Raw genomic sequence first — 21,389 nt, 5'->3', positions numbered from 1 at the left:
TTGCCACGGACAGACTGCCTGCTGGAGTGGCACAGGGACAAAAAGAGCATTACCATTCTTTCCAGCTGAAGTTCAAGGTCTTACCAAGTCTTATGCTGCCCTGAAATTGGAATAGATGTATCGTCTGGAGGGCTGATGGACCAGGCTGTGGCATATTCTTGTATGAAGAACCTCAGATGTCTTTCCACTCCCTTCCTGCCAGTGAGGCTCAGAGCACAGCACCACCTCGAACTGTTCTCTGGCTACAAAGATGGTGCCTGAGTAAAAGTGAGAACCTGTTTATTCACCGGCTGGACTCTAAGCATAAGCCGGCTGGTAGATACTCTAAAACGGCTCATCCCCCGTCCCACAGGAGGACCCTGAAGTCTACTACTTGAGTTTGAGGAGAATAAAAACATACAAGCTGCAGGTTTCAGCAAAAAGTTTTCCATCATGGGGATGATTTTATGTGGGCCGAGAATGACAGCTCAGGTCTGAAACTTTAAAAGAAACCCCAAGAAATCCTCAAATTCGTGCTGGAATAATGCAAGTCAGTAGAAACAGATTCACAGTTGTCTTTCAGGCTTGTGTCAAACCACCTGCCACCATCTCTGAGAGAGGGCTGCAGATGACCAGAGTTACTGGCGGACAGGCACAGGGGGTGGGGGGTGGGGGGCGTAAATTGGTGCCTGAAAGAAACTTTGACAGTTAGATGCAATGAGAAGAGTTTCCTGCTACAAGAACGGACTAGAGCCCTAAGCAGTAGAACTGTGGATTTCCTCTAGTCTTGGAAGAGGAGGAGGATTACGACCACTTTTGCAACCCACCACAGGGCAAACCTACGTGGAAACATTCTATTAAGTCCTTGTGTTTCTGTCCCAGTCCGTGGAACTGAATCTTTATTTCTGGACTGCTTCTTTTCCGGAGAAGAAGGGGAGGGGCAAAGGAAGGGCTAATAAAGTCTTGATTCAGTTACATGGATGAGAACAGAAACACAAGGACTTAACAGGATGCTGCTGTTGCAGTTTGCCCTGCGGGTGACTACAGAAATGGTCATAATCCTTTGTTCCTCCTTTGAAGCCAAGTCCCTAGGTAACGTGACTTTGCAGCTCAACTTTATCAAGGAGAATTCAAGGGGAGAAAGTCTGGCTTTCCCTCCCCCCCGGAATTTAATCTCGTTTCCTGACTTGTTTTGGCCAAACTAGCAGAAATGACAGGCGGGCGTTCCACGTCTAAACTTTGAAGAAGCCTCGTGCACGTCCCCCGCGGGGCTCTCTGAGAGCCCTGCTGCTGCAATATGAATGAAACCACACTAGTCTGCTGATGATAACAGGGTGGAGAGAGTCCCCAGTCTTCCCAGTGGACCCCGCTGGGGCCATAGACCAGCCAGCCCTTAGCTGCTTTCCCCCTCCCCACCAGCTGGCTTCAGACAATGAGCAAATGTAGCTAAGATCAGCCAAGTCCGGCCCAGACCAGTAAACTGCACAGCTGACCCACAGATTGCTAACTTGCTGTTGTTCGAAAATTAAGTTACTGAGACAGTTTTCTCATACAGGAAGAACTAAGATACATGCCCCAAGCCATTAAACCACACATTCCAATCTCCCCTGCAGTTCCTTTACCTTTCTCAGAGTTTAAGTGGCGTATAAGGAGCGGGTAACACCACAGCTTAGCTTTCCTGTGTCCTGGGCTCGGTTAAAGTCTACAATGTACCCACTTATGGCCCCGCTGGCTTTAAACCCGGGCCAGGGCTGCAGTTATAATTTTACTTCTAGTTGTACAGTTCCCTTTAATTTTTCCTTCAAATCTCTTCCAATTGAGTTTGAAAAATTTCAAGACAATCTTGTTCGTGTGTGTTACACGGTTTACAATTTTTGTATATCCTGGGACAAGGGGAAAGGGAAAATGGGGGTGTATTGGTGAAGTGCAGACCAACACTTCTATGAAATCCCAGGTTGAATAAACCAGAGACTATGCAGTGTCTTGCAATAGCTACTTTTTTTCCTTTGCTTTAAATAGAAAAGGAGCAGTATCTACTTTTGTATTATGGCCCAGAACTTCTTTCAGCCTTTCCTCAAATCCACACGTTAATAATTTGCTCATCTATCTCTTGTTTTAACTCAAAGAAATCTTTATTCTCCAGCAGGTGCACACACATCCACCATCCCTGGTCCTCAGGGCCACACTCATCTGCATTCACCCACTTATCTATTGTTTTACTCATTCTATAAATACGGAGCACGCTGGAGGAATGCCGAATTGTAGCAGACACAGGCATTTGCATTGATACTCTTCCCAAAAAAGGGGGAAAGAGTTTTCAACCCAGCAGACCTAACTGTAGTACCACAGAATGATTCATAGGGAGAACCTGGGAGTAGGGCATCTGCACATTTTCCTGGCATCTAGGCAACCACAGAAATCAGGTAAGTAGAGCTAGCCAATTGGGTTTTCTCCAGAGCTTTGTACACATGTCTGGGAATAGAATACAGAAGAATAAGCAGAAGCTGGATTCCATGACAGACTCGAGTTGCTAGCATAACAAGTGCCCTGGTAATCGACATGTGACTCTGGGCCACCTGTGAATGGAAGATGACAGATGTCAGATGTCAGATGTCAGATGTGGTATCTACTTGGAGGCCTCTTCAGCGTTTTGTTCTGTTATCTATCAAACCTTCCTCAGCCTTAGCGTGTAAGGTGACCAGTGGGTGAACTGCGTTTGTCACTAGAAATGAGCCAAACGAGCTTCCACAGACCAATTCTGTAACCTTGGAGTCAATACTCCACTAGAGCCTTCAGAAGAGACGTGACAGCTGTGGGGCCTCAAACACTCACTGCCTTTGAAAGGTCAGAGCTGGGTGCTGGGCTGGAGGAGGTGGCACAGGACGTGTGGGCCCAACATAAACCAGGAGGGCATGTTCTGCCTTAGCTCCTTCTCAAAATAAGGGGCTCCAGAAGGGAACCTGCCAAGAAAAGTGGATACATTGAGTGAAAGACACATTTGGTTCTCAGCTGAGGTGAGAGACATGTGACTAGGAATCATATCACGGTTGGAAACGGGATCACTGGGCTTCCTGTTTCTATTACGGATGGTAAACAAATGCTTTGTCATGAGACCGACGTCTTCGCCACCATGTCGTCTTGTGTTCCTCTGGTTAAAAAATTGCGTGAAAAAATAATTACAGAAAAAAAATACGTAACATGACATAGAGCAGCTGTGACCTGATTAGTCTCCAGCTTGTCGCTGACAGGGCTGCGACATGATCCAGGAATACCACAGACTGAGAGGGCGGGAGGTGCTCACTGACTGGAAAGAGAGGCTTCGAGAGAGAATGGAAATGATTCTGACAAGCTAGGTGCAAACTGGAGACAAGGGGACAGCAGCAGTCCCAGAGGAGGTATCAACAATGAGAAAGAATGATGCTTTTCACCCCTTTTCCCCTTTTCCTCTATTATGAGTGAGAAGTGTGAGTGGCAGATTTCAAAATGACCCAGGAAGCCAAGCTTCGAGCTGAAGACCTGCCACCGAAGACGGAGTAGCTCGGGGGGGCCGCCCTGAACGGAGGCCGCCGGGGGAAAGAAAGGAGGAGAAGGGCCGCCCCAGGCAGCAGGCGGCAGAGGCCAGCCAGGAGCCAGGCCGGACCCTTCCGGACCCTTCCGGCATCTTGAGCCGCACCAGTCGCCCACTGGCTGCGTGTGGGGAAGGCGTCCTCCGTGCATTTAATGCTTGTTACTCCCTATCGATGAGATGCTTTCCTGGGGAGTTTGTAGTAAGAGTGCCAGGAAATGGATTAAGCAGAACATGTCTGCTGCATATTTCAAATATTCCGAGGACTGCTGGAAAGGGGTGGCGGGCAGACACATGCTAGAAAGGCTATCCGGCATGAAACGAACGGCCTGCTGGACTCGTGAATTCAGGCTTGCGTAACAGTAACAAGAGCTGAAATGGCTTTGTTTCCGGGGCCTTACATGTATGATCTCACGTAATCCTTATAGCAGCTCTAGGAGGTGGTACTGTTTTTATCTCCATTTCACAAACGAGGACGTGGAGGCACAGAGAAGTTAAAGAGATAGCTTGTTATGCCACACATATGGCAAGGGTCCGTGACAGGTCAGGATCCGGACGCGTGACTCTGGAGACCACAGCCGCACCTCTAACCGTGACGTACGTGGCCTCTGCTGCATTTCCCTGTCCCTATCTGTACTGATACGTTTTTTTCTTCTCTGTTCTACTTCTGTCTGAAACCACACGTATTTTTACTGATTGTATTGTCAACAACTTGGTCCTGATTTGATCTGAATTATTTATACATAATTTCCCCTTTGAGCAGGGGGTCCCGGTTACATCTCTCCACTTTTATTTTCACAAAGACACCTGGCGCTGGCCTCTTCTTACCTCTTTTCCACACGTTTAGTCTTGAAACGCGGCTGCTTTTCCTCCACAAACGATGTGTTTAGTGCTCTATGTAATCTCTGGCAGAAAGAACAGATTCACAGGCAGAGATCATTAGAAACACACAATGTGGGGACAAAGTACCATCTGAGTTTAATCGTGTATCTCATGGTTACGAATCTTGACCTCCTTAAACAAATTTCCAGGGATGCCCGAAAACAGATCAGCCTGCAGCCCCAAATCTCAAGAGAACCAAATTTTAATCTGTTATTATTCTATCTGGGGGGGGGGGGAAGTCATTTGAAGGAAGCTTTAGAGATGCTGTGGGTCGTAGAAAGGTACGTGGTATGAAGGAGTCGTCACCACTAGCGTGTGGCAAAGGGCCTTGTAGAATTGCCACAGTGAGTCAAAAACCTAAGTCCGAACTTCCTAGCAGCCAAACGGAAGGGAAGCGCCCGGCGAATCCGCGAGGCTCGGCAGCGCCCGGTGGAGGTCGCCCGTCTGCCGAGTTCCCCCGAGGAGGCCAGATCCTTCCAGGACGAAGCGGGAAGAACAGGGTTCAAAGGGACCAAGCCAAGGACTGTGGCCTAGCTAGAAAGAAAGGGTCGCTGTCACAGATGAGCGGGGCAGCCTCGGGGCCAGGCGCGCGGTGACCCGGGGGGCAGCCGCCACTGCTGCCACAGCCCCTCTGCTTCTTGTGCTTCGGCTCTCGTGCTCACCGCCGTCAGGGAGAGCGGAGCGAGGGAGCGTGGCGGGCGGCCGACGGTCTCCGTGGTCCCTGGCGTGAGCACGCCCGTGTCGGGACAGGACGACCATCCCGGGCGGCTCGGCCTGGACACCGGCCGACTTCTCACCCCGGCGCCAGTGAAAATGGGGACAGACCCGGGGCCGCTGGGTTCATCTAAAGGGAAATAGGGACTTCCAGCTCACCGAATGAGTTTCCGTTTTGGCGAGAAGAGAGGCTGTAGGAAATAAATCTCACACCATCTCCTCAGGTTGTCACTACTAAGCGACACCAGGATAAAACAATTCCACGCTTCCGTGGGGGCAACAGTGGAGGGTTATGAGAAAGGAGCGGGTGTTGCGGGACAGGCTAATTTAAGGGGAAAGTCTTAATGGGATGGAGGGAGCTCCATCTTCTACACGGAGTTGTCTACACCACCCTGGTTCTCTTGGGGACCTGCCACCTGTCTGCCGTGGGGCGCTGGGCTCTGACGGTCACCCCCGGGGTGGCGCTCACCTGGCTGGTGTGCAGCCAGTACTGCAGCCGAGATTTGTTCTTGATCCGCGGTAGCAGCAGCCTGTACACGACGTGCTCCCCGATGGTCGTCAGGATGGACAGACCGAACCCGACGCACAGCAGCACGAAGAGTCCGGAGAAGTGTTTGATGCCCATCTGCAGAGTCTGTGGCAGAACAGGAAAGGCAAGGCCATGAATGCGAGGCTCCGCCTGGCCCCACGCTTGTTTTTAGATGCAGATACTTTTTTTCCTGGAGCCCAGGAGAGCTGGAGACTACCCGCCCCCGTGTGCTCGGCAGGCTTCACTACACTGCGTTGTTAGGGGGGCCCAGCCAGGACGGGGGGCGCTGCACAGCACGCTTCCTGGGGAGCCACGGGCATACAGTCCCATGGCAGGAGGGGTCCCGGGGTCTGGACCACCCTACGGGCTCTAGAGAGAGACTGAGAGACAGAGGAGAAAGACCAAGGACTGAAACAATTCAACATACTCATACTGAAGCACTGGGTAGTTATCAAGGGAAGAACCTCTCTCAGGGGCACAGAATGAGTAGGTTTAAGGGGAAAGGATGATGAGTTCACTAATGTTTACATTTAGATCTGGCAGGAACACGGAGATCACCACTGCAATGTTCTCATTTTACAGAGGAGGAGCCTGGGACCAGGGAAGTGAAGTAAATTCAGGCAGGTCACAAAATTAGACAGCCACAGAGGAGGAAAAAAAAAGAGACCTAATATTTATTGATTGGTTACTTTTTTACACTGAGACAGGTATTAAAACCACAATTTACAGTTGAAGAAACTGAAACGCTTGCAGCTTTTCAGGGACCAAGCTGGTCTATAAGTCCATGTTTGTTTAACTGTGAAGCCCGGGCTTTCTGCTACACAACAGAACAGCAGCTGGGGCACCTGGGTGGCTCGGTCAGTTGATTTCGGCTCAGGTCATGATCTCAGGGTTGTGAGATCGAGCTCCACATCAGCCTCTGTGCTGGGCGTGCAGTCTGGTTGGGATTCCCTCTCTGCCTCTGCCTCTGCCCCTTCTGACCCCTCTCCGCCCCCCAAAAAGCCAGCCGCAGTCACAGCAATGATAGTCACAACAGCTGTATGTGGCAGGTACTTTACTAAGTGATTGGCATACGGGATCTAAGAGAATCCTCACGAGTTCCCTATGAAATGGGTATTATTCAGTCACGGACATCAATGAGTCAATCGTGCAGAAAGACAGACTTTGGACACACTGAGTGGCCACTTCAAGCACGCTTTGAGGTACCACGGGATGAAGATAGGAGGGTTATGTCCCTGCCTTTAATCAGCTTGAGTCTAGGGAGGAAGCAAACATTCATACGCCATGATACAGACACTGATCTGTGCCTTCTCAGTTTTGTGGAGAAGTTGGCTCGTAAGGAGGTAGGATGTGGAGGCTTGGGTGGGAAAGTAAGCACTGTGAAGGCCGTAGAAACAGAGGGAAAGGAGTGACGTCTGGCACAGCGACGTGGGGGGTGTGAAGCAGACCATGGCGGCTGCGGGGTAGGTCTGGTGCAGGAGGCATACAACGTGAGGGAGAAACAGGGCCACACTGAGCAAGCCCTCGGATACCAGTGCTAAGGAGCCTGAAGTCACCCCTCTGCTGGGGGCTTTTGGTCATCATCAATAATTATTTAACATTTAATATGTGGAAGGCACAGCTCTGAGCACTTTATCACTGTAGCAATTTGCTTACTATTCATAACAACCTATGAGGTAGGTACTGTCATCACCTCCATTTTATAGGTGAGGAAACTTAGGAACAAAATAGCTTAGCAACTTGTCCAAGGTCACACAACTTGCAAAGGTTAGAGCTGCGGTTCAAACCCAGGCAGTCTGGCTCCAGAGCCCATACTCTTAATCACCCTTGCTTGACCGATGTCAGTGTCCCCCCATTCTCTTGAAGGGGTCTTACTTTCTGTCGTTCTCCCCACCTGAATCTTGAAGAAACAGCTAGCCAGACATGGCTCAGGCACGGGTCCACCTCCTGGGTATGCCAGGAAGTCCATCTGGGGGCAGCGTTCAGAGGCAGAACTTGGGGATTTCAGACTCCCGTGGAGTCTGGGCCATGAAATCTTTTTTCCTCCATGACGGTACCTCCAGCAGTGGCTCTGTGTCAGTGATGGCTGCTAGGATCCCTGGAGAACTAATGACTGGAGGTGAGCAGGGACATAGGGCACGGCCAGGTCTAGGTGACAAGCACAAGGCGGGACGACTAGGCAGACCACCTGAGAATGAGGCAGAAGCCCAGCCCTAGAGCAAGGAGGAATGCTGGTCTAGGAAAGGCAAGAGGTGTATCGGGCTCCGAGAGCTACGCAAGTACTCGGCTTCTCCTGGGACAAGTGGTGACCAACTGTGTAATGCTGACCTCCATAAAGCAGATTACAAATATGGCCGAAAATAGCCCTTGGGCTGCACCTGTCGTAATGTGTACAGGATGCGGCTATTATATAAGGATTCAATGAGTTATTACTGCTGTGGATAAAGAACACAACGGGGGGATTCATTTTTGACTTTAACATCATTTAACTCCAGCAAAACACTGAACAGACTGGCACTGCTTTCTTCTAAGGTGCTGCCAAGATGAGAGAGAAAAATGTAACTTACAGCGAAACATCTCGCCTTTGAACATGTGGTTTTCCCCTCCGTTTTTTGGGGCATGACAATAACTACTCTCATTTTCCTCTTACCTCAATAACAAATAGGCTGTATTCAGTGTATTTTACACATTTTTTTCTTTAAAGATTTTATTTATTTGACAGAGAGAAAGAGAGAGAGGGAAGCATGAGCAGGGGGGAGCGGCAGGGGGAGAGGGAGGGAAAGAGAGAATCTGGAGCAGACTCAGTGCTGAGCCTGATGTGGGGCTCGATCTCACAACTCTGAAATCATGACCTGAGCCGAAACCAAGGGTCGGACGCTTAACTGACTGAGCCAGTTTTTTTTTCTTTAAATTTCTGTTGTTTACACCCACGTACTAATAGACTAATAGATATAGTTACTGTTTCTTTTAAGTTGGGCATCTAATATGTGTGCCAGGCATTGTTATGCATATTATGATCTTATAATAACCCTTTAAGTATTATTATCCCCATTTCACATTCAAGGAAACCGAGTCTCATAGAGATTAACCATGTTCCCCAAGATCTTAGAAGCTAAGGAATGGGGGAGCCAGGCTGTGGATCCAGGACTGTCTGATGCTAAAGCCCGCACTGCCTTTCAAGTGAATACCATTTATAGGTACTCCTTGCCACCTGGACCGCGGGGTCATGACCTGAAGCCGAAGGTAGACGCTTAACTGACTGAGTCACCCAGGTGCCCCCTGTGTCCAAGAGTGTTTTAGTAATATTTAAAGAAACTCGTTGGGGTTTTTAGATGAGGTGGGAATGCTCTGGTGGTTTTTTTGCCCCCATTTAAAACAATGGAAAGGACTTCTACCATCTGGAAATTCACTAGCCAGTGTATTTCCAGGAATGGACTAGATTCAGATAAGGGAGATGCCTATTTTGGCAAATGTTCTGAGTGGTCTCTGCCCAGATCCTGAGTGCTCCCAGTGACACAGAGAGGCCAAGACCACCAATTTTGTACTGCCTAAACCGTGCTTTGCATCTTGCTGTGATGCGGACATTTGCAACATCTGACAGCTGGTGAGATAACGGACTAATTCTGAAACCTCCGGCAAGAAATGCGTTAGAGTATTTCATGCATCATGCCTTAGATGTCGCTGAGTCTGAAGAGCTAAGCCTCCCTAGCCCCCGGTTCACATCTTTCAACACACACCAACTACACACTTTCTCTGGTCCTCAAAGGCGTTGGCTACAGTTGTTTTCCATTCCTCTGGCCCCGTTCTCTTTTGGACTCGTTCCAATCAGGCTTTTTGTCCCAACCTGTAACCTAGACAACTCCTGTCAAAGGCATCAATGACCTCCCTATTACCAAATCCAACAGTCGGTTTTCACCTTATTCATGTATCAGGTTGGACACTATTGATTAGCTCATCCCCTTTGATATATTTTCTTCACCGTTTCTGGGATAGCTCTTTCTTTGTTCTACTTCAGTCTTGTTTACTGGTTCCTCCTCACCTTTCTGATCATAAATATTGGCATGCCTTTGATTCTTTAGCTGCATTCACTTTCTTAACCAGACTCATGGCTTTAAATCTTACCTATCTGCCAATGACTTCTAAATTTATGTCTTCCCCACCTCCCCGTTCAGTCTCTCTACCTGGGTATCTAACAGACATCCCAAACTTAACACACTGAAATAAACTAATTTTCCCCGCTGAAAACTGCTCCTCACACAGTCTTTCTCATCAGAAAATCTCTGTCCTTGTTATTGCTCAGGCCAAAACCTTCAAGTCATCTTTGACTGCACTCTTTCTTTAGCATTCCATACAGAGTGTGTCTGCAAATATGGCAGACCTCACCTTCAAAGCATACCCAGAATCTGATGCCTTCCCCCCACCTCCACCAACCACTCTGGCCTATGCCACCATCATCGTTCACCTAGACTACTGAAAGTCTTCTCTCTGGTTCCCTGACCCCCTCAGTCTGTCTTCAGCTCTGCATCCACCTTGGCTCCTTCAACATATCGTAGCATTCAATACCCAGCGATGGTTTTCCATCTCATCTAGAGTGAATGTCGGACTCCTTGCAACATCCTGCAAGACCTTTGATGATTTAGTCCAGCACTTCCTAACCGCGTATCTTCCTCTCACTTGTTCACTCTGCTCGGCTACTTGGGCTATCCCTCACTTCTTTAAGTCTATGGAACAGTTGAAGGTCTTCATTTTCTGTTCTCTCTGCCTGTAACTCTTCAGCCAGCGATCAATACTGTTCCTGCCCCTCATTTTCTGCCAAGTCTCTACTCAAACGTCATTTATCAGTAAAATCTACCCTAAGCATGTGGTTAAAAAGGCAAAACCTGCCCTCCTCCCCTACCTTTCCTGGACACAACCTAGCCCCGTTACTCTGTTTTATTTTTCTCCTGACATAATGTATATGAATTTATTGCCTGTTTCCTTTCTCATGTAGGATGTAAGCTCCAAGAGACCAGGGGTTTTGCCCATTTTGTTCAGAGTGGACCCTGCTTGCCTAGAACAGTGCTGAGTATTTACTAGGTGTTCAATTAATATTTTTGAATGGATGGATGAAAGCATATGAAAGCTAGAATCTTTTTTGTATAATGTAAATGTATGCAAATTCCCCCCCCAACACTTCTGTATATCTCAGGAGAGTTTTAGAATAATTCTGTGAGGGAGAAAGAGAGAGATGGATATTCTCAACTGATAGATGAGAAAGCAGAGAGAGCTCGGAAAACTTGCCATCCTGACTTCATCATGCCAGTGTTCATTAGTCTGGGGGACATATATTTGTAATTAATAAAATAAAAATGTTAGAAATTGAAGGCAGATTCAGCTGGCTTGGGTTGGGCATGTAGCGTGTTGATTTTATTAGCTTAGGACCCTTTCCTTGGGGAACTGCTCTCTCCCACTTCATATAGTTTTGGTGAGTCTACCAATTACAGACTCCCGGTTCTTTGGTCCCCTGAGGCCAAGCGTGTGACCCAAGGCAAGGCAATTTGCATTTGAGGCAGAGACATTGTCACTGAAAGTGGTTGAGGGGGAGTCATTTCCAATGCCAGTGTCTCAAAGACATAGTCCCCTATTTCCTGCCACTACCATCCCTGGAGTCCTGTGGACCCTGAGGCATCATCAGTTATTCTCCTCCCTACTTCCAAACATCGCACTCCCCACTATTCTTCTGATAATCCCCCCTTTTTCTTGCTTCAACTAATCTGTTGTTTGCAACCAAAGAACCTGACCTGTTGCTTAAAGGACTAAACTCCTCTAGCTCCAAGGTGTAAATAGAACCTATCTTGAGATAGACGTTGTTTCTCACGCAGGACACTGAAATGAACGTGTGAGTCTGTTCTAGGAAGATTTCTTTGACGTGGTGAGGCTCTGCCTTTCTTTGCACGCCTCCAAAAGCTTGGTGTATAGTAGGTGCTCAATAAATGCTTATTAAATAAAGTATATATCTGACAAGAAACTTGGTTACGATTAATCTCAGGATTTCCAGTACCTATTGAAGTAGGTTTCCCCCAGAGCAAAGTAACTACAAGAACCAGAGGAAATCATTTTATGTATTAGCAATCTGGTGCATTAAACTTTGCATTATCTCCCGTCTGAGTCTGTAAAGCCCAATCCTGGTGTTCAAACTAATTTTCTTTCTCTTTAGTAAGAACAGGAGTAGGGGAGGAATAACGGTTTTCGTGAGAGGTAAAGAAAAGAAAGGCAATGGAGCTCCTGAAATACGGATGACTCCTAGAGACTTAGAAGCAAGATGCGTAGGAAGCAGATGCTGTTTCTAATTTAGACGACCTGATTTATACACTTTCCCCCCACCCACTATTTTGACCAGAGCAGCAGCAGCTAAACAAATCTGGCAGATTCATTGTCGTGTCTATACCTATGACCCTTTGTGGAGAAGGGACAGAAGATGGAGACCTGCGTGAGGTGTGGGCTCGGACGCACCAAGGACAGCTCCCAGGGCTGCCTGGCTGCAGAGTAGGGTAAGGGTGTAAGGTGTAATCACTTGGGATTTCTAAAACAATCTACAATGATCATGAAGAGGGAGAAAGAACATGTTCACTCAGAGGATCTGTAATTTTCTCATCAATGAAGGCAGACTGAAAGATCACGTTTAACAAAAGAAACAAAAGAGGAGATGATTTGCAAAATCCAGCCCGGACAATGCATAAGCGAAGTTAACAGTGCTCACACATTTGGATGAGCAAAATAATCTAGATGGACAGCATACGGTGTCTGTGGGAACATCCCATCACTTCCCAGGCCCTGGGGGCTGGGGTACCTCTGTCTTCTTTAATCGGGAATCTGCTTAACGGCTCCATCAACATATCCTGCCCATGCTGCTGAGGAAATGCTCCCTCTCTGTTCCTTGCGTTCCCCAAACTCCCGCTCCTTCTAGGCTTCGGCAACCACTTTTTAGCCTTGACCTGGTGCTCAATTTGCTACATTAGTTCCATTGTGTGGTCTTCTGGAAATCTTAATTTATTATTAAGACAACTCAGAAAAATATTTCTAAAACTTAGAGATGATTAACCATAATTCTTTTCCTACATACTTTATTTTTAAAAAATATTTTATTTTTAAGTGTCTACACCCAACGTGGGGCTCAAACTCACAACCCCAAGATCAAGAGTCACAGGCTTTAACCGACTGAGCCAACAAGGTGTCCCTACAAAATACTTTCAGCTCTTCCAATTTCTCTCCTGAACTGCATAGGAAACATATGCATATGTATTTTCCAGAGTTACGTAAACATAACATATAACAACTATGCTTTTAGGGGCGCCTGGGTGGCACAGCGGTTAATCATCTGCCTTTGGCTCAGGGCGTGATCCCGGCGTTACGGGATCGAGTCCCACATCAGGCTCTTCCGCTATGAGCCTGCTTCTTCCTCTCCCACTCCCCCTGCTTGTGTTCCCTCTCTCGCTGGCTGTCTCTCTCTGTCGAATAAATAAATAAAATCTTTAAAAAAAAAAAATAACAACTATGCTTTTAAAAAAACACTACTTTCTAAAAATGTGTGCATTTACAGTAACTATTTATTAATTTTGATGGCTTTATATTATCACCTGTTATTTACCATAATTAACCAAACTAATCTCAAACTGTCAGGTGTTTTATTTTCTTTAATATTATTATATATATCTATATATATATGATAAATATGGCTGCAACAAAAAAAACCCCTTTGTGCATAACATTTAAAAAATCGGTTTTGGGGGCGCCTGGGTGGCACAGTGGTTGAGCGTCTGCCTTCGGCTCAGGGCATGATCTTGGCGTTGTGGGATTGAGCCCCACATCAGGCTCCTCTGCTGTGGGCCTGCTTCTTCCTCTCCCACTCCCCCTGCTTGTGTTCCCTCTCTCGCTGGCTGTCTCTATCTCTGTCAAATAAATAAATAAAATCTTTAAAAAAAAATCGGCTTTGATTCCCTGAGATATAATATGTAGAGGGTGGGATTAACAGGTCAGATGACATAACTGTTTTGATGCCTCGCGATGTGTGAGGCAGCCTTCACAGAGCATTCTGTTCCTGCTGCTGCCCCAGTGCACAGAATGCTCACATGCTCGCCAAGCCTGTTTTATATGTAATCACTTTTTCCTGTTTTAAACATTCTGATTTGTATTTACTTAGTGAGGCTGTTTTTTGATGTTTGATATTCTCATCTCCTTTTGTATGAATCATATAGTTACATCCTTTGCCAATTATGCATTTCAGACAAGGTGAGACCTTTTATTGAAAAAAAGCTATTAACCTTTTTCCTACATGTTATTCATGTTTCTCTAATTTTAAGTTATACCGTTAGCTTTTATTAGATTTTATTATATGGAAGTTTGAAATTTTATATGGCTATATTTGACTATTGTAAACCCATCTATTGTTTCAGCTGTTAGTAAATACAGGTTCTTGGGATAAATGTTTTATGACCAGTTGCTTTATTTTTGAAAAATAATGAACACTTTAGTTCATCTTGAGCTTCTGTACTAAAGAGTGGAGCACGTCATTTTCCCTTCATTGAGACTTTCCATTTTAGCCACGTGCTTTGGAGGTAACTTAGCCAATAAAAGATCACTCTCATCTTGGGGTGACATGCACTCCTTTATGCTCATTTTGATTTAAGATCTTCAGATTTTAAAAATATTGGCAAATTAAAAAACCGTGAGGACAAACACCATGTAAAACTAACAACAACAACAAAGTGTACTCGTGGGTCAGATTAAGCCTATGAGCTGTCAGACTGTATCCTTTGATGTACACAGCTGTCCTTCTGCTAGTGTCCCTTCAGTGTTGTGGTTTTTCACTGTGAATCAGCTAATGCCTTTAAAGCTGACACACGATTTGCTGCTATTCGCACAGCCACCAGCCCTGGGGATGGCTACAGTAGCCAGGATGAAAGGAGAGGGGTCCAGTTCCGATTCTCAGGCTAGTGGTCTGACTCTTACGGTGCCACCTTGTCTTTAAAAACATCCAATCCTCCCCCTTTTCAAGGCAAGCAAAATAGATAAAACAGAGTAGCCAGATCAACGACATCCTACATGCTAACAAAGAATCAATAGCATAAGGGAAGAACAGAGTTTGTAACTAAGCAAAAAAATTTCCTGAGAGATTTTTCCCAGAGAATGCCTCTAAAGCATGAGAGAGGATAAACCAACAGTGCTAAAGCCATATTTTCTCCTTTGTTTAAAAAAAAAAGAAGCGTCTAGTGGTTTGGGATCGCAACATATGGTAGAGAGCAGATACAACCCATTAACACAGGATTCATAACAACATATTGTTACTGATCCCTACGGCTTGGAAGTGTATTGGTTGCCGTGACCAGTTTAATCTAAATACTGTCACTGATTTTCCAAAATGAGATGAAGGTGGAAGATGACTTAAGATTGCCTTGCTTAACTTTTTTTTTTTGCAATATGTAGAACCAAAGAGGTGGGGGCTGCTTGCTCCTTGGCACGTAATTCACCCCTTTAGTGAAAACTGAGGTTTGATTTGATTATATTAACAAGACTATCAGAAATATTTTGAAGCAGGTAAATATAGGAACCATAAAAATAAGAGGTAATTCAGTGAGTTCAGCCTTTGGGGTCAGAAAGCGTGGTTCAGGGGCGCCTGGGTGGCACAGCGGTTAAGCATCTGCCTTCGGCTCAGGGCGTGATCCTGGCGTTATGGGATCGAGCCCCACATCAGGCTCCTCCGCTATGAGCCTGCTTCTTCCTCTCCCACTCCTCCTGCTTGTGTTCCCTCTCTCGCTGGCTGTCTCTATCCTGTCGAATAAATAAATAAATAATCTTAAAAAAAAAAAAAAAAAAAAGAAAGCCTGGTTCAGGGGTGCCTGGGTGGCTCAGTCGGTTAAGCGTCTGACTCTTGGTTTCAGCTCCAGTCATGATCTCATGGGTGGTGGGATCGAGTCCCACGGGCTCTGCACTTGGGCTGGGGGAGAGGGGAGACCTGCTTGAAGATTCTCTCCGTCTGCCGCTCCCCACACTGGTGCACAGGTGTGCACACTCTCTCTCAAAAGAATGAATAAATCTAAAAAAAAAAAAAGCAGCAGCAGCAGCCTGGTTCAAGTTCTTGGTTTGCCACTTACCAGCTGGGAGATCTTGGAGAAGATTCTAGATCTCTCTATAGCATCATGTATTAAACTGAATGATGGCACCAACTTCACAGTGTTATTACGATTAAACGATGCAACAACCTCAGCAGTATCTGGAACACTGGTTCATTATCACCCACGGAGTTGTACAGAACTACATTTGTTGGCAACTGGCAACTAACAGAAAAATCATAGCATTCTAACTTGGAAGTAAATGTGATCTTTCTTCCCAAATATCCATACAGTCAGATCTTTCCAGCTGCTGAAACTGGAAACAGGCTCTCAGTTCAAGGTCATTGCCATAAAGCTCTGGGTAACTACGTTAAGTAGATTGATCGAGCAATTAGCTTGTTAATTCCAGCCATTCCAGCAGCTGAAATATTTTTCCTCCTCTTGTTAAGCTTAAACACGTGATCCAACTTGTTTCAAACCCTTGGTCGTAATTTTAAACTTTCCATATTTTAATGTGTACATTGCAGGGTATATAAAAAATGTCTCTGAGAGGCCTTCTCGGCTAGTGCTACCCACGCTCGCTTTCCTCACGCATAGTTTCCTCCACAAAGTCAAACAGGTTGGGCTAGAACGAGAGTCTTTCTTTTGAACTTTCTCTAGTCAAGATGTCTATTGTTCCCTTGGCAAATGAGGAGGTGGGGAGGACTGTGACATCGTTTCTTTTCTGGATTAGGATTACACAAACAACCAGTTAATTTTATTTATTTTTTATTTTTTATTTTTTATTTTTTTTTAAAGATTTTATTTATTTATTCGACAGAGATAGAGACAGCCAGCGAGAGAGGAAACACAAGCAGGGGGAGTGGGAGAGGAAGAAGCAGGCTCACAGCGGAGGAGCCCGATGTGGGGCTCGATCCCATAACGCCAGGATCACGCCCTGAGCCGAAGGCAGACGCTTAACCGCTGTGCCACCCAGGCGCCCCTACCAGTTAATTTTAGAGTGGTGTAGCTAAGTACTAAGAAAGGGTTCGAAACGAAGAAATAAGCATCCTGTTTCCCTTATGTATCTTGATCTAATAGAAGTGGAATAATGGGGGAGGGAAGGGAATTAGAATGAACCCGCTGTGCTTTAGGCACTCGTCTTATTTTTTAGTAGACTCTACACCCAACATGGGGCTCAAACTCACAACCCGGAGATCAAGAGTTGTGTGCTCTACCAACCAAGCCAGCCAGGGACCCCTTACATGTTTTATATATATATATTTTTAAAGATTTTATTTATTTATTTGACAGAGATAGAGACAGCCAGCGAGAGAGGGAACACAAGCAGGGGGAGTGGGAGAGGAAGAAGCAGGCTCACAATGGAGGAGCCTGATGTGGGGCTCGATCCCAGAACGCCGGGATCACACCCTGAGCCGAAGGCAGACGCTTAACCGCTGTGCCACCCAGGCGCCCCCATGTTTTATATTTTTGAATCCTCAAAATAACCACGCAACGGGTCCTCGTTTTAATTAGGACACCTGACACTGAGAGGTTAAGTAACTTGCTCATGCTCAGCTTATACATGTCCTAAGAACCCAGTTGTAAATGAGTCCAAACCCAGGTGTGTCTGAACCTTTATCCTGCAATGGGGCTATAACTCATATCACTATAGGGTTGGGACCATTTATTATTAATAAAATTTTTAGGACTGCACAGGAATCAAAGGGACAGAGATTCCTATTTTTTGTGGTTCCTAAATAATCTACTAAAGAAAAAGTATGGCAGGAAGCCTTGGTAGAAGGTTGCCCTGACAGTAATTAAATTTGTGGACTTATTTTTCCTACTTTTGTTTTTTCAAGACTAGCAACTGGCTTCTTCAAAATAGAAGGACAATGCTATCTTTCAAACAGATCTTCCTCATCCTGAGAAAAATCACCTGAGTTTGGTCCTGTGTAGGGAGAGTTGGTTTCATTGTCCTGGTGTTTGGAGAGCCTTCAGCCCTTCCGTGGGGAAGTATACTGGTTCTCCAAATAAAACAACATGAAAAGTTTTTGCTCCTTTCCATGATGTACTAGTTCTACCATGGCCAATTTTCTTTCTTTCTTTTTTTAATAAAGATTTTATTTGGCAAAGAGAGAAAGAGAGCCAGTGCAAGCACAAGCACAAGCTGGGGGAGGGGCAGGCAGAGGGAGAAGCAGGCTCCCTGCTGAGCAGAGAGCCTGATATCCTCAATCCCAGGACCCTGGGATCTTGACCCCAGCTGAAGGCAGATGCTTAACCGACTGAGCCATCCAGGTGTCCCTTCCACGGCCAATTTCAATCTGCCAACATGACATCACTAAACACGGAGCTGGAAAGAGGTGCACACACACTGCCCTTGTCCAGTGTGAACAGGCTCCAGTACACACCTCCGCTGCAGGTGTATTAGCATGTGAGGGATTCTGGGCTGAGTGTTCCATTAGAGAAAAGGCTTCCTGGGGTTAAAGAGCTCTCAGCTTCCCTGCCAAGCCCCAGGTCTCATGTTTAAAACTGAGTTTAGCTAGTACAGAAACAGTCCCCTCCTCCCCCACCACTGCAGAGACGTGTTTGCCCATCTCTGCATCTTTTGCATGTGTCTGGCTCTGTCCTGTGGGAAGAACGGCTCTGAATCTGTCTCTTTCCCTCTAACTGGGGGTGATGGTGGGGCTGAGTTTTGGAGGCAAGAGCTTTCTGGGAAGGTCCCTGCCCTGTTTGGCTTTCTGGGAATGTCCCTGCCCTGTTTGGCTGGAAGCAATCTTAACTGAATTTCATATTGGGATGGGTAGCCCACCCTGAAAAACTGCCGCTGAGGCTGAGAGTTGGGCTGGGCACTTAGTCTAGGCTTAGCATTTCTTGTAAGAGCCCTGAGCCCAGTTCCTGGTCAGGAGCTAGAATGATGGGAGAGGAGGAGCCCTCCAGATGGGCTCAGGGATTTCTGGATGCAAGATGGGGAGCAGGCTGCAGTCTGGGAAAGGGAAAGACGGGTTTTCACTGCCCAGAGAGAGCTTATTAAAAGGTGCTCAGCCAAGAGAAAAAGATCTGTTCCTGTTGCCACAACAGAAAGTTAACAATCTGTCAAGAGAACCTGGATAGAAGTAAATGAAAACAGTTCACCTAACACCTGATTTAAATTGTGCAATTTCCTCCCGTCTATCATACAATGAGAAGTGAAGGCAAAGATATGTATATTTTCTTATTTTTGGATTTTTAAAGAACTTCTTGACTCTTTATAGTTTGGTTTCTGAATCAAAACAAGGAAAAAGAGTTTAGAAAAGCCTTTCGATTTTCCTTCTCCACCATGCTCCTTCATCTTGTTCTCCCCCAATCAGGGTGTTACCCTGAATCATTGAGAGAAAAAGAAGTAACAAACACCGAATTGGTCATGAGGTTCCTGTTAGAAAAATGCGGCTTCACAAAGAGAAACACTTCCAAATAAGTCAGAGAGACAGCTGCTGGGCTGCCTTGAGCTGATCTTAAAAGGGACAGAAAGGGAAGTAAGAGTTGGTGGGTAGCGCTCTTAAAAGCTCACACTATCACCACCAACTTCTTGTGGATCTCCAGGCCTCCGACCACAGTGCAGAATTCCTCGAAGGATATTTTGCCGTCTCCATCCTGGTCCAGGATGATGATGGTTTTGTCCACGAGCTGCTGCAGCTGCCAGTCCTTCAGGTTGTTGCCCACCATCAGCTTCAGCACCTGGAAGAGCTCCCCGTTGGAAATGTAGCCGTCTTTATCGATGTCGTAGATGCTGAAGGCAAACCTCAACTTTTGCTCCTCGTCCCCCCTGACGCTGAACTGGGAGGTCCCCAGGATGAACTCCTTGAAGTCCACTTCTCCGTTGCCGTCGGTGTCGAAGACGTCGACCACTCGCTGCACCAACGGATTCTGCTGCAGCTCGGGCAGGGACATGAACTCCTCCAGGCTCAGTGCGCCCGAAGAGTCCAAGTCCAGCTTCTTAAACCTCTTGCCCAGCCTTTTGATTTCGTCAGAGTTGAAGTGGGAGCACATTTCCTCCGGGTAACTGGCTTCATTTCCCATTGTGGACGCGGGCACCGCTCGCAAGGGCGATGGGCACGGGCGGGTTCAAGCCAGACCAACGGTTGCGCGGCGGGAGAATGGGGGTGGGGGCAGGCTTGCAGGGCTCACGGCCCCCCCCTCCCCCCTCTCACCAGGTAGGAATCAACCAACCTGCTCCCAGAGCAGGGAGCCCGGCAGGGAGGGAAGGGGGAGGAGGTAGGAGAGGGTGGAGCAGGGTGGGGGTTGGGGGGATGGATGCCCATGAGAGTGACAGGCTGACAGGTTGCTCGGCCTTCCTTCCTTCTCTCGGACACTTCAGGTTTTCTCCCTAGTTCCCTTGCTAATATTTTATCTTCTCACTTCCTCACTTTTCCTTAGTAAACTCCAAAGGGGCAGTATCCCCATCGCTCCGCATTTCATAAACTGGAGTTCAGCATTATCATGGAGCTCAATGCCACTGTTTCAATTTTCTCTGACTGTTATTCCCAGTCATTTTCACTGTTACTCTTTCTGTTTATCACTGCGGAGGGATCTGGCTCTTGGGACATTCACCACAGTAAGTAAATGAAAAGGGTTGACTGATTGTTCCAGAAGAAATCAGGAGCCTGATGGCACTTCCATTTCAGCAAGAGTTTTCAGGGAAGGAACTATGAGATGGTCACGTGCAAAAACAACTGCCAACAGAAATGGGAGTGACAGTCCTGGGGCTCATGTAGGGCCTCATCTTGCAAATGACACAGGAGGACGGGCTTCTGAGCAGTGTCACACAGCCATTCAGGGAGCTCTCCAGGCTGGGTTGTTGACCCTGACCTGGAAGCCATCACCTATCTGTGATGTTGTCCATCACCATATTTAACATCAATCTGTGTTGAGGTTAGCCATCAAAAAGACTGTGGAACCACATAGCCCTGATTTTAAAACCCAAGCATCAGATTTCTCATCTGCAAAGGAGGAATAATATAATGGTGTCATAGTGTTATTTTAGGTTTAAGTGAGAGAACACCTCAAATAATAAAAAAGCCATCTAAAATAGCATGCTGGAGCATAGTAGGTGCTCAATACCTTTGGTACCCTATCTTCTTTCTTGTTCTTTTCTTACTTCTTTATTTGCTTTCTCCAAAGCAGGTGTTTGGCTCTGGCTATATGTGTTCTGTTTTTCTTGAATGTGACAAACTTTGTTTCAAGTTCAAATATATATCGAACACCTACTGTGTGCCAGGCCTGTGCCAGCTGATGGGTCTTCTGTGGTAAACAAGATACAGCCCCTTGAGAACTATATACAGCTTTGCTATTGAGAAATCTACAATTTAATAAACAGTATGACTGGAAGGATGTAGCGCTATTTGGTCAGTCTTTTATGTTTATCAAATGTATTCAAAAGGATCAAGAAAAACATGTTTGATTTTCTTTTGTAATTCTGGCATGGTGTTTAATACGAGCACTGGTGTTCAATCATCGTTTTGCTATTTAACAACTCTGTGATCCTGGGCACAATTATTTGAGTCACTGCCATCTGTAAAACTGGGACAACAATTGCTAACTCATAGCATCATTTTCAGGATTAAATAAGATAGCACACATTAAAGAATTAGGCTCAATGCCTAGAACATAGTAG

The 21,389-nt window shown here is 46.3% G+C and overlaps 2 protein-coding genes across 2 annotated transcripts in view; both read right to left on the bottom strand.

Moving 5' to 3' along the window:
* GRIN3A (glutamate ionotropic receptor NMDA type subunit 3A) overlaps positions 1-21,389 on the bottom strand; it is a 146,514-nt gene that overhangs the window by 4,119 nt on the left and 121,006 nt on the right. The window contains exons 7-8 of the mRNA XM_045780277.2: positions 5,610-5,774; positions 4,373-4,449 (exon numbers count right to left, since the gene is read on the bottom strand). Coding sequence (XP_045636233.2) covers positions 4,373-4,449; positions 5,610-5,774 — 242 coding nt within the window. The remainder of the gene's footprint in view (positions 1-4,372; positions 4,450-5,609; positions 5,775-21,389) is intronic.
* On the bottom strand, positions 19,010-19,891 carry PPP3R2 (protein phosphatase 3 regulatory subunit B, beta). Its single transcript, XM_045780279.2, has one exon. The coding sequence runs from the start codon at positions 19,793-19,795 to the stop codon at positions 19,283-19,285; it is 513 nt and encodes a 170-aa protein (XP_045636235.1). The 5' UTR covers positions 19,796-19,891; the 3' UTR covers positions 19,010-19,282.

Source organism: Ursus americanus, chromosome 18 (assembly GCF_024610735.1).
Source record: "Ursus americanus isolate L20-20 chromosome 18, mUrsAme1.1.p, whole genome shotgun sequence".
In the NCBI taxonomy this organism is placed as follows: domain Eukaryota; kingdom Metazoa; phylum Chordata; class Mammalia; order Carnivora; family Ursidae; genus Ursus; species Ursus americanus.
The sequence above is the reverse complement of the archived record's forward strand: the minus strand, read 5'-3'. Positions and strand labels throughout refer to the sequence as shown.